The 13,840-nt window shown below is 48.8% G+C and overlaps 1 protein-coding gene across 11 annotated transcripts in view; it reads right to left on the bottom strand.

Annotated features, from left to right (window-relative positions):
- The window catches only part of LOC106749913 (arf-GAP with SH3 domain, ANK repeat and PH domain-containing protein 1), a 45,273-nt gene extending 31,460 nt beyond the window's left edge, over positions 1-13,813 (bottom strand). For all 11 annotated transcript variants that reach the window (XM_014629845.1, XM_014629847.1, XM_014629848.1 and 8 more), the window contains exon 1: positions 13,640-13,813. In XM_014629845.1, the coding sequence (XP_014485331.1) occupies positions 13,640-13,765 (126 nt within the window). In that variant the 5' untranslated portion in view covers positions 13,766-13,813. The remainder of the gene's footprint in view (positions 1-13,639) is intronic.
- Between the last annotated feature and the right edge of the window lie 27 nt (positions 13,814-13,840).

Genomic DNA, 13,840 nt, shown 5'->3' with positions numbered 1-13,840 from the left:
CGCGCGTAGCCGTTCGTCGGTCGCATCGGCGTCCAATTATTTTCGTCCGAGCGCGCGCGCGCGCCTGTATATGGGCGCGATCGAAAAAATCCGAGTGGAAGAAATAGAATACGTCGCCGGTCGGCCTTGCCGGATTCTCCCCTTCGGCATTCGGCCGGCGATGCGTTTCGCCGTCCTTGAGGCCTTCAGAGAAGGCCGCGCGGCGCGCACGAGCCCATAGAGCAAAACGACACGACATCGTCGGGAGATCAGGATTCTCCTGCCTCTACACCACGCCCGGAACCTTTCCTTCCCACCTCCCTGCCGCCCGGAACAACACGAGGGCACCGGGAAAGTAACTGTCTACCTCTGTGTGCGTGTCGCGCGCGCAGGCACGTGAGCGCGCACATTGCGCGTGTACCTGTGCCTGGGATGTGAGGCTTACGTTGTTCGCGTGCTCGCACGCAGGTAAAGCGATGTGGTGTTAAGAATGCGTGAACGTACTGAGCAAGAGTGGCTCGTACGTAGGACGCTTTGACCGAGCCGGCCGGCCGATCGCTTTCTCGTTCGTTCGCTCGCTCGTTCGGCAAATTGTTCGGTTACGACGCGTGATTCGCGAGCACGTGTCTTCGCTCGCGAATCGAAAACAAAAATGCGTTTCTCTCTTTCTCTCTCGCCAGGCAGGTAATTAGCCATTATGGCACCCGCGTGCCTGTGTAACCTCGTGTCCGGCTGCAATTGCCCCTTTCGCTAATTAATACGCGCTATGAGCACGGATACGTGCAAAGGTTATGTGCTGGAGGAGGGGGGGGGGGNGGGGGGGGGGGGGGGGTGACATATGGGCGGCGTATAGGGTGTCTCGGGAATCGATCGACTTCGTAAGGCATCCACCGACAGCTTTACACACGCACGGCTTGCGTATGCTACCGGAGAGGAGAGTTCCCGAAAACTATCTGACGTCGGTAACGGTATAATCGTGTAATCTTTTTTTAGATACTCCGAAAGCTGACCTGGACTCTCTTTCCCTTGCACTCCTGTTTCGGTCGGACGAGCAATGGAAAGCACTCACGACGCGTCCGTTAGTGATGTATATTATTAACGTCCGTAGAATACAATTATTATTATTATTGTACGTTACGCGTGGTTAGCGTGTGCGTTACATAACAGACTACCGCATGACAAAACAATGCATCAACGCGCGCATCAAGAATCGCGCTATTTAATTTAGAAATTAATGATGTTACACAATGGTAATAAAATGCGACCGCAGTGCGACATTAATTTGTCATAGTTATTGCACATCCGTATTATTTATGAGCAATCCGAAGCGAGAATACGCGCGCATATGTATGTGTGTGTGTGCGCCGATACTCAATGAACCCCGCGAATGTGTTACGTATAATAGCGTTGAAATCGCGACGGCATTGAACACACGTCCGATCGGCTTCTATTCAACGATCGATAAAATCGAATGAATAATATCGCGCGTCTATCTAATCTTCTTCCTTCTCTCGGGCGACGCGTCAAAAGCTGAAATCTCTTAGATTCACTAATAAGGTCTCATCCATGACAAAGGATCGATGTGACTTCGCAAATCGACGCGAGATCGAGTCGCGTCGATCAGCATCCCGTGAGATCGAAATTTCAAATTCTACTTTGAGTCTTCAAGTGGAGAAAACGGCAATAACTTCCTACTAATTTGTAGCATCAAAGGAGCATGATAGGAGGACCTTTGAAGACTCCATGTAGAATTAAACTATAACATTTAATGCGGAACTAGAATTTCCATTCGGAATTTAACTTTGTGCGCGCGCTCGGCCGATCGATCGCCGCCGAGTTCAATCACGGGAAAATTCACAGTAAGTTCTGCGTTTCTATCGCGTTCCCGTCGAACATCGTATGAAACGCGGGGCACGGAACAAACTCGTCGTCCTTTCCTCGCTCGGTTTCCTGTACAACCGCGACGAAGTCGTCGGAGTAACTTCGGAGTAACTACACCGTCCTTCGTCGCAGCACAATGCATAACATATTGCACTCGAGGACATGGCATCGTGCGAGCTTTCCCCAACTTGGCGAGAACTTCGTCTCAAAGTTCTATCGTATTTTTCACACCTCTCCGCCTTTCCTCGCCTCCCTCCTTCCTTTCTTCCTTCTGTTCGCGGCAAGTGCGCGCGTGTGTCAACGCGCGTGTAAACAGCACGACGTCGCGCGCGCGCGCGATGAGTGTTTTCCTTCCTCCCCGGCGGCCCATCTGAGAACACTCCCGTGCAGGAAGTAACACCCTATATGTAGGCCAGCGGCTCACGTTGGACGATAAATCGCGCGCGATCTCGCGCTTTGTTGCGGCCTCTCACAAAGCGCAATTAATGGCATCGGCGCTTTTCCCACAACGTGTGTCGCGTGCCCTCCTCATACGAACACGTGTTTCCCCCTACCGCAGAATGCTAAATGTTTCCCCGTTACTTCGCCGCACAAGTTTCGCCGCAAGTAAGACGCAATGCGGAAGTGTCGCACGCGTAATGAAATTTGCACCTACTCCCTTCTTCTTCCCAAGCGTGCGACGACTCACAGGCCGACGAGGAGTAATCCTCGTCGACGTGCAGTCAATAATTTTATACGCGATCGTACCTTCCGTAGATCGCAGTTAAAATTTAAATCGCTCGGGGAACTTGTCGCCTACACCGAGAAGTTTCGTCGTTCGAAAGCATATCGAAAATCGGACATTCTAATTGAGGGCCGAAAATGATTATAATTTTGGAGGGATTTTTTTCACTGCACGAAACGGGCCGTATATAGTTGCTTTGTTACATGGCTTTCGCAATTAAACGTCGCGATTAAACGCGACGATCAGGGCAGGGTCGTCATCGGTCGCGCGTGATTACGCCAGCGTTAACAATTATTAGCGACTCCGCCTACAGCATCTTATATGTGTGCATATTTAACGCGTTGTAAAAGATTACGCGAGCCGAAGACGATGACGACAACTACGAGAAGCCGTGTCGCGCCACGAGACCGGCAAAGTAAACTCCGTACGATCTGAAAACGATTCCCGCGGCGGTTTTCTCGCTCGCGAACGTAGCTATTACGCGTGTTCGCCGATCGCCTGCGGAATGCAGCCCGATGCAACCTGCCGCCTGGCAATAGCTCGCGCGAACGTCGCGTCTGCGAATTCCAAGCGGCTCGAACGAGCTCGCCGTCAGCCGGGGAACTTGTGGCTTCCACATCGTCTTGAATCCGTGTTTGCAAAAGAGCGTGAATCGTGCGTCGGCAAATTATTTCGGACGAAGAGTGCAGTGCGCTTCCACCGTGGATTACTCAGGACAGCGCGACGGCAACGATTATTTCTCCGTCAGCGGAAAAAAACGCATCAAATTTCGCGTTCAGACTGCGAATTTGGCATCGACGCGGAATACCGATCGAGTTCGCTCTTTTCTGACGCGTTTCTTCGCCGAGCGCAGTTGCGATAAAAATGCTCTATGCGACGTGTTCGGCGGATTGGTTGGGTTTTTAACGGCGATGAGCGCGAATGCTTTGTCACTCACACAGCGTTGTTCGCTTGGGAAAGTCCCGAGACAACGTCCCACGATGTTTCCTCCCTCGCTTCATAACTGTGCACACGCCTCGCGTGGCATACGCGCGGGTTTATTCTCGGTGCCGCGCGTTGGGCAGTGGTTGCGAATTTTTACAGTTTATTAGACGGCGAACGTTGGATTTTCCAGTCGTCTGCTCAAAAGAATTCACTCGCGCGGCTCCGTGCGAAAAAATCGCCGGTGTCAAAGCGCGCCTCCGTGTTTCCGCTCCGCCGAAGAGTTAATGTGTTGGACGAACGAGCCTGTCGGGGAAAAGCGACGCGAGAAATAGCGGAGCGCTGAATCAAAACTCAGAATACAAAATCTAAGACAAAGAACGTGACTCGAATTCGCCCCCATGCGGAGGTCTGTAATGTTGAAACTGCGCTAGACACGTTGAATCGTCTCTTGAAATCGGCTGGAAAAAAGAAAGATACTAAAGGCTCTGACGTAAATTATTGGTATATAATTTGTAAGAATGATAGATTATGTAGAAAAAAAGTGCTAGAATCAAGTAATTGTGATTATCTATTTTTCAGCCACTTAAATCAAGTAATATTTTTATCAATTTAAGCTTGTTTTAATATCTTTGTATCTTTAATATTTTGTAGTAAATATTGAACGCAGCAATACCTTAATTCGTAAGTGGATTACTGAATGTAAGTGTAAATTTAAGAGAATACTTATTAGAATTGTGTAATATTTATATTTCCCATTAAAGAAACCTCTGGTAATTTCAAATTTAGATTTTCCTGTCGAGTAAATATTTTCTAAAAATAAATTCTGATATTCTCAACATTATGAATATTTGTTGAAAGTTGTTTTCCGACGCGATAATTTTAATTCTTAAAAATAATTTTGAATCGATAGAATGTCTCGAAGTAGTTTTACATCGACTGGAAAAAATAAAATTCCGTCAGAAGATAACACGAGTTAGATCAGACGATATTCATACGTGACAAATGCTCCTCGTTTGTCCAAGAAATAACCGAGGTAGGATCGTAGGATCGAGAAAAAGTTCCGCAATGAAGGGATATATCACGGGAGAACACGCGTGGAATTTGCTATAATAATTGCGCGCGAATAATTCGGCATGGCGTTTTAAGTAATGAGGGAACGCGAGATTAAAATCGACCGTAGCGTCCGCGATGATAAGCGTCCGCCCATATGCTCGAACAAATAGATTCCGTCGCAATCGCCTGCCCCGAGATCAAATCCGCCGTGGATAATATATCTCGTAGTTTAAATCGACTAGCCCGCTATTTGTACGCCACTGCGAATCGCGATTCCTGGTGAGGCACCAGGGGAGAGCTTGCGTTATTTACACAGCGGAAAGATCCTCATTAAATTAGAAGGAAAGAGAGAAGGGGAGAGATAGAGAGAGAGTTCAGTATTTTTACATTTCAGAAACAGAAGTCGGAAAATAAATAGCGCGTGATAGAAGCGGCACGTACCCGCCTGATCTCTCTTTCTACTCGCCGCCGCTAAACATATATTTTATGAACAAAACGCTACGCTCGAGTCGTGCATATTCCGAGGATCGAACGATAATACCGCTCAGCGTGTGTATATGTGTGTGTTTCACCCGCCTCAGAAAACGCCGTCGCACTACAGATGTTTTTACGAATAACTCATTGGCTTTCATGGTCGAGAGAATCGCGGAGTGCTTTATAGTGGATCTATGCAGATTAAATCGATTTCGTGTTGACATAGACGCCGTCATAGCGCACGTTCTCGTATAAACATTCGACTGGACCATCCAGTTAGCGCCTAATTTAACATGCAATTACGCGATGGGCCGCCGAATCGATTCCGGGCGGTCGGAAGAGGCTGAATTGCGCGTGAATTAACGCCGTCGCGCCTCCGCCTTATTGCCTGATATATTCAACCAGGCCGCCGTATTCGCCGATTATCGATTAGCGGCATCAGTTCGGTTTCGTCGACGGTGTTGGGGGGTCAACGATGACACTGAACGAAGCATGCGGCAAGATTTCTTTGATCTCTTTCCCGTTGACGGATCTGGGAAGAGAGAAGCAGACGTCTGGACACGGATCTCTCTCTTTCTATACTCTTTTCATTGGTTGAATTTCGTCCAACAAGAAGGGGACAGCTCCGTGTTCTTACAAATTGCGACATCTTTATTATCCCGTAGGTGGATAACGCGTGGGGGCCAAACTGACCCACAGACGCACGAACTAACGAACGCTTCTCCTCCGTTTTGTTTCCCTCTGCGACGTTATTGGCGCTCTCAGTAACCTGCTCTCCGACATTTACTCTTGAATTTAGCGAAGTAGCGTCGATACTCGAGGATCTCAGCTACGAACAGTTGTTTTAATCCTCGAAAAAGTCATGCGCCCACTTCCACGCGTTGCAATATATAAGTGTGTCACGTTGTGTGTAAACGTGTGTAAACGTCGTGTAAAACTGGAATTATTACATACGTAATAAATAATTACTAAGAATGGCTTCTACTTTATTTATGCAGTGTTTATCATGCAAAAGAAGCGTATAAAAATTTCAAGTGCCTCATCGATGGGTCCGCATGAGTCGTCTACACACCCACGCATCTCTCGTCTCTCTCTACGTCTGTCAATACAGTTTCGATTCCACACTCCGTCCGTAGTATTATTATATCGATAGGCAGGGCCAGGAGGCGTATTATTGCCAGGAGGTGTATTATTGCCTCCCGATCGATTCGCGCGGGGAATCAAGGGACTCGCGATTTACGACGGCGAAATGCGCTTCTGTTCCCGCGCTCGCGACCGTCCGAACGATCCTTCGCGGTTTCGTTATCGCTCGTTTTCGCCGTCAAATGACGGTTGCGACCTGACGATAAGCCCCGAGATATAATGCCGCCGATGCAACAATACAACGGGCGGCTCCTTTGGCCGCGGTTTGTACGTATTTTTTCTTCTTCTCCGCTGCTTCCTTCTCGGTGGCCGACGATTCCGCGGAAAAGCGGACCCTGGGACTCTCGGATGCGAGTTAACGGTCGAGACGACCGCTCGCGAAGAGAGCGTACTCTCTTTGTGGCCGAAACGTGCGTGAGCTTTGTGCGGCTCGCCGGACGGACGCGATCGGACGCGAGGAACTGAGAATAACGCGTGAGAAACGCTTCGTCGGAGATGGTGTTAGCTGATAATGACGGCCGCCGCGAGAACGATCGAAACTGCTGCTACACGAAGCCTCCTCACCGCTCGGGAATTTTTACTCTCTCGCTTCCAGAGTACAGCCGTCGAGAGTTAGTTGGCACGCGCGAGCGAGCGATCGCGCGTCTTCAGAAAGCGCCGGAAGAAAGACGACGTATCTGGCCGAGCGAGCTGTCTGGCTTGGCAGGCCGCTGTCTGGGTCTATCCGGAACGCCCGTTGCGGCGACGAGGCGACGCGAGAGAGATGTGTGTGACATCGATTTCCTATAAACCTATATAATAACGCTGGCGCCAGAGAAAGGGCGTTACCCCTGGCGCGCCTTGTCTCTCTCTCTCTCTCTCTCTTTTTGGCGCACACGTTCGCACGATCTTCCTTGTGCCACCCCCATTCGGCCTCCCCCCTCTCTTGCAAAAGAGGAGACGAACAGATGAAAACGCGAGACGCGAAACACCACGCTGACCCACTAACTGAAATCCCGAAAATATTCGAGGTCTGCTTCCCGTAGCGCGGATTCGATTCTTCGACGTTGGCTCGTCGATTTATCGATCAGCGGGGCTAGAGAGCGGGTAAGGGAAGAGGGACAGAAAACCTCCGGGATTTCCCCGAATGGAACGAGAGAGAGCGGTGGAATTGAATAACGTCTCCAAGCGTTGCATCGCGTGCACCCGGGAAACACGTCGCGGGAAGGCGCACAGCTGAGAGTTTCGTCTCGCCCTTCCCTCCTTCCACAGGAGACTGGGATTTCGTCATCTACGCGCGCTTCCTCGTTGCATCGTCGGGAAACGGCGCGTACAATGAGCTGGAATTGGATCGCGCTTTTGCCGCAGCTGCTTGCCGACCGACACGAACTGCTGCCGCTAGAGTGCTTCCTTCAAGTGAGTTTGGCCATCTCCGACTTTTTTTTTTAAATTGCGTCCCGTTTGCCACTACGATATCTTTATCTATAAAGGTGTTTACAATATGTCGAGTTCGGACATATTTTTCTGATGATATACAGCGTGATTTAGATCACTTGTCTGCTCGAAAATACATATTCTTGACTGAGAGACGACCTTTCCTCTTCCGAAACTTTGTCCGAAGCTTGTCTTTTGAATTATAAAAAGAAATCGTTTATTTATTACGCGTGAATCCGGTACAGGAGGTAAGCAAGAATAGTGCAACTCACCGTCAGACGCGGGAGCTTATGTTAGGTGCACTGCCCTTGTCTACCTCCTGTATCCGACTCGTAATAAGCAAATTATTTTCTTTTATCATTCAAAAATCAAGCTCCGCACAGTTTTGGAAAAAGAAAAATAGTCTCATATTGTCTCAGTCAGGAGTATGTCCTTCGAGCTACAAGTGGTTGTTCTGAATCACCCTGTATATGCCGTTTCATCTGAATATATCTTACTAAATTACATATCTTAAATTACTATCTTTTTATAAAAATGAATTTTTGATTTTATAAAAATGATTTTTGCCATCATCTTATTGTTAATTACCTCCTGTCTTAGAATAACATTTAGTTACAGAGTTTCTTCTATCTGACAATCCTCGGTTCCGCTATTTTTTATCGGAAGGAACTAGGCCAATCAGTAAAAAGTGGCTGAGATTGCCAGACTTTTACTCGAGGCTCTTACTAGCTGCAGCGATCACCGCACGCTCGCTCATTCTTCCTCGACGCGATTCGCGCGAGAGTTCCTTTTCGTTTTCTCGCTGTCTCGAACGATACTTCGCGTGTTACGCACGGACACCTTCGGCCACGCGAGGTTGCTCTTCACGCACGGCGGGATGAGATTTCCCTCTCAGAAGGGAGTCTTAATTGGCTTCTGCGTTTCCTCGTTTAGAGCGGGAGATGATATGTTTTCGTTTATCGCGCCTGAAATCCTACGACGGCTCTTGTTAGCCTCTTTCTTTCGAGAGCGATTGAACATCAGGATGTCTTACCTAATACTGATTATTACTGGCAAACAACAATGTGTTTGCGTCTTGTGTAAGATTCAAGGACGATTCATGTAATGCTGGGGACAAACCGAGAAACAGCCGAATAAAAATAAATTGTGTCTCTAAAACGTACATTATAGCACATGCCGTCATAGCTCGGCCGCTAAAAATAAACGGAGAAGTAGGTGGCCTGGAATCTGGAATAGATTGTACATATCTTCACGATAGAGCATATATCACAGGGACCAACAAGTTCTCGTTATAGCGAGCTCGTTCATAGCTTTTTAATTAACTTTTATTGCATCGCGCATGATATAATGACAAAATATAATGCAATAAGAATATCCGATAACGCCAAAAGTGAAAAGTATCGAATAACACTAGAAGTACCGCACGGTCATTTCATTCCCTATTTTTTTACATCAATATCTTATTTCTTGTACAAAAAATAGGAATCTGAAATTTCATGACTTTTCAATCATTTTCTTTATTAAATACTTATCAAATGATTATTTGTTATAGGTGTGACTGCATGAATCTTGTTATTCAAGTGTTAAGTATCGGCGGCTGATCGTTTCTCTTTACGTCGAATCGACGATCAGTCGCGACAACTTGACGGAAATTCAGCGTCTCGAATCTCACCGCGTCGTGTCTCGACCTCGAGAAGGGGGGCCGTTCGGCACATTGTGCGCCCCGTGTTGAATTGCAAGTTACAACGTGGAAGTTAAGCGAGAGTGCTCGTTGCATTCCAACGTAAATGGCTAAACACAGCCTGAAGAAAGCGTGGCGAATGAAATTATCATTTCAGAAATCGACGGGCGCGCGCGAACAAGTTCAGTCACCTATCTTAACTACCGATTGATACACGCGAACATCCAGTCAGCCGAGTATCATCGGACTGACACGCTATGGGCAAGATATGCGCAAGAACGTGATGATGCGTCCGATTTCGTGATTCGTCACTAATTTCTGTAACGCTCTACTTTCATCCGTCGAACTTAGCATTCGATTAGCATGAAAGCGTGCGTGCAATGCTTCCGCGCGAATAGGCACAGGTGCTCAGAGAGAGAGAGAGAGAGAGAGAAAGAGCTGCCACGAGAGATCACGGAGAGAACGAAAGGAATTCTCGGGCGCGCGGCCTTGACAGGCCGTTCGTATCGTCGACGTTTACGCGTCGCGATTTGCAAGCGTTTATGCGCCGCGTGCGAAATCGCCCGCTGTGTCTATCCCCTTCTCTCTCTCTCTAAACGCACTCTGTGCAATCTCACGTCCCGCGAAACAGCTGCGGCCGGGCGTTTCGCAAAAGCTCGTAAAAAAAGCGTCGCGCTGACGGTGTTATTACACTACTACACGGGCGAGGGGATGGCGTAAGAGCGATTGTAAGACAACGCGCGCGGCCGGGTAGATGTCGATAATTAAGAAGTCGGCTGCTTTCGCCGCGAACGACGCCCGTGGTCTGCGATTTGCATGTAATTGCATCTTAATGGGATGCCCGCGTCCGACATCGAGACGCCGTTTTATTTCATATTCAGCATTCGCCTGGTCGCGCGAGGCGAGATCGTCCTTCCGGGAAAATCGCGATACGCAGTTTCTAAACGCACGCATCTCGTACCGGAATTTGCGCGAACCGCGTGTTGCAACGAGATGCACGGTCCGAGTGAAAGTCGCCGAGAAAGAGAGAGAAAGGAAGGTTTTTTTACCGCCGGCTTCGTCGTCGCGGTCGTCCTCGTAACGTGGCGAACGCGCGATTAATTTCCAACGGCCGTTGTCGTTTGGCGCGGGAAAAGCCGCCGTGCGCCTTCGGCGAGTTAGCGCGATTAGAAATCGCGAGTAAAAAGCGGCTGATTAAAATCACCAATTAGCGTCTGAAAACGCTCGTGCGATCAGATTCGGGCGTAATTACACGTCTCGCCGGCTCTCCGCCTCGCCGTCGGTGGATAAACAATGGATTTGTGCTTCCGACTGCAGTCGGCGTTACGGATCAAAACGGATCGCGCGCCGGGGTTAAGCCGCCGCATGGCCAACCTCCCCCCACCCGTCGATATATTGACGTGTGACCGAAATTGATTATACCGCCGTTGAGCTGGGTCGTTTGTCAAACAACCATTTCAAGGATCTCGCTCGCTTTCTCTCTCTCTCTCTCTTTCTCTCCTGGCCCCGATGAGCGCGAAATGTCGTGTCCTTACGAACGGTTAACGCTCGCTCGATAATCAAATGCATGACGAGATAACAGATTCCTTCCAGGCTCTCCCCGATGCCTCCGAGCGCGACCGAGCGACTCTTACATCATCCCGCGTTAATAGAACGTGCTCATTCGCCATGCAGGCCGGTCGTCGCTTTCGTCGTTGTCATCGAAGAAGGAAAAAAGCTGCACTGCGTAGAAAATATATTCTGCGCGCAATTAGTCAGTCTAAAAATATAACTCCACGTTCGAAGTATTTCCGGCCCTTCTTTCTCGGGGACGAAGATAAAATCGACGAAGTGTACAAGTACACTTAGGAGTCGATCGTAATTACTCTTATGTCGCGAGCATGATCTCTTTGTAACGCGACGAGATGTATTGAAACGTTTCCCGATTCGAAATTTTTGTACTACATCAAGTCTAGTTCTATGTTAAGTCTTCGAAGACTTTCTACTGTTTTTGATGCTACAAATGGGAAGTTATTGCCGTTTCCTCCACTTGAAAAGACTTAACGTAGAATTAAAATTTAGACTCGGGAGGTTTCAACTCTCATTTGTAGCATTAAAGGAGCACTTATCGTACTCCTTTGATGCTAAAAATTGGAACTTATTGCCGTTTTCTCCAATTGAAAACTCAACGGAGAATTAAAAATTTCTACTCAGGTTTCTGAGAAATCGAACAAGTTCTTCATATAATAAATCGTTACTCTTTCGGCGGGTACTGCGCGTTGATTATTTATACGTGAGAAATTCGACTTTACTTATGTATTAATAAGGATATAATTTATACAGAGTATCAATCAGAGAGTAACGTCCCGAGTCGAAATTTTGGTCCTACGTCCAGTCTATTTGGTTCTGGACATTAAGTCTTCAAGTGGAGAAAACGGAAATAACTTCCAATTTGTCGCATCCCATATGTAGACCTTTAAAGACTGAATGCAGAACTAAATATACTTATAACTAAATATACTTAATATAGAACCGAATTTTCGACTCGGGGTGTTGCCGTCGTACTCTTGACCCTGACTGTCTTCTTCGAGCCACCCACTTCCCAATTTAGCGCTCGTACTTACGACACCAGTCTCCGTACGAAATTCGAGCGTCGCTTACTATTTCGGAACCAGTCGCGATCTATTTTCGTCATCGATGAAAGAACGAGAACGAAAGAGAACACGCAGGAAAACTTAAAATACGGACGCGGATCGACCTCCTTTATTGAGAGCGAACAGCTGTCGTCGTCGTCGTATCACAAAGTAAACTTCGCCGTAACGATTGCGCGCACCTCACGTGTCCGTCAATATGTCCATAACATCGCCGCGAATGTCCGGTTGTGGGTGCGCGCGCGCGTTATTGTCGTTACCGCAAGAAAGGAATTTTCTCGGCGGGAAGCGGAATCGAAAGGAAGCAGACGGAACTGCACGAGTGAGCTCATCCGGCAGAATTTTCTCGAAGAGAAAATTCTTCGGATCGTTAAGAAGACTGGAACGGCGGCGTGCATCTTCTTCCTTCTCCCCACCTCTCTCCCTCTCTCTCTTTATCGCCCCCTCTTTCCCCTATGTTCCTACGGGAGGAGAACGAGTGACCCGGAAATTCCCGCACGCCAACAAAGTGGATATTGGACACGCTTCTCTGCTTAGAGCGGAAGATAGATAAGAGAGAGAGAGAGAGAGAGAGAGAACCAAAGGCGAGCCTCACGCTCTCGGTTTGATCGTGAAGAATTTTCATCCCGAAAAAATCTGTCGTGCGTGATCGTTAATCACAACTCCCGACGAGATTGGTCGCAGAGTGAAACGTGAAACGAGCGGACGGTGGAAATATGTTCTTAAGAAATAAGAATAAGAAATTGCCCAATCATATTCGAATGTAAGGAGAATAATCGACTATGATTGGCCAATTTCTTACTCTTACTTCTCATAAACACACTCCTACTACCCGTTGCAGATCATCTTTTAAAGAAGCACGCGTCGTCGTCGGTGGGTAGTAGAACGGACGCTGGCAAAACGCCGCTGGCGCAACGTGTTCGGAAAGCGATTGCGAGGAATCGCCGAACGAACGGTCGGGTCGACATTGGCATGTGTACGACGACGAAGCAGCCTATCGTCGCGCGTGTATCGGCCGTGCGAAGTGGCAAAATAATACACCAGTGCCCTACAAAAGGGTTAAAACGGCGGCGTTCGTGACGAGGAGCAGTCACGGGAGCAGCGGTGCGCACGGAACTCTCGGGATCCGCCGACGTCACCCACCATTTTTATCAACGTCCTTCGATTTCAGCTCGACGTTTTCGCCGCGATATTTCGCGACAGCATCTGAAACGGCTCGAAGGAGCGTGTAAATCCGCCGGGACGATCGAGCGGGGATGAATGCGTAAACCTATCTCAATAATTAATAGGAGCGCGGTTGCGCGCGAGCTGACACACGCTCGTACCGCGGCGTCACTGATGTCGCCGCGACAACCGAGCGACGTAAGCCGAAGGTGCAGCCGGTTTCCTCATAAGGAAATCGGATTTCGCGGCACGTGCGGCGGATAATAATAGCACCATCGCCGGCTGTGTGTGCGCGCTTTAAACGCCTCGGCGAAGGATGAATCGCGCTCGGTCACACCGGTGCGCATCATCCCGCGAGAAAAGAATTCAATCGAAACATCGGCCGAATCAATGCGGATCCGAGAGCGCGGCTCAAGCGCTATCAGTCGCCGTCACGGCGCATGTCAACGGATCGGCGCAAGACTCGCGGAGTCTTTTAAAGGTTAAACCCCGCGGCACTTTAATTAAATGTTTACACGAGCCCGCCTCATTATGGCTACCGTTTGTTTGTGTGTGCGCGCCGGTCGTACTCACCTCCTCCAGGGATGTGATGGTCTGCCTGCACTGTGGCATCCGCGAGACGAAGGTGGACGTGGTGGGCGAGTTGTAGTCCTCCCTCGTCTCCTCGACGAACTCGCTCACGGCGATTAGGCCCGGCATCTTTCCTCTCTCTCTTTCTTCCTTTCCGCTTGTCAGTTGCTTCGTCTCCCGCCCCCACCCCACCCCCCACCCCCC

The sequence above is a fragment of the Dinoponera quadriceps genome, unplaced genomic scaffold, assembly GCF_001313825.1.
Source record: "Dinoponera quadriceps isolate SergipeBrazil2010 unplaced genomic scaffold, ASM131382v1 scaffold4026, whole genome shotgun sequence".
NCBI classification, from domain to species: Eukaryota; Metazoa; Arthropoda; class Insecta; order Hymenoptera; family Formicidae; genus Dinoponera; species Dinoponera quadriceps.
This window is presented reverse-complemented; position numbering and strand designations above follow the sequence as displayed.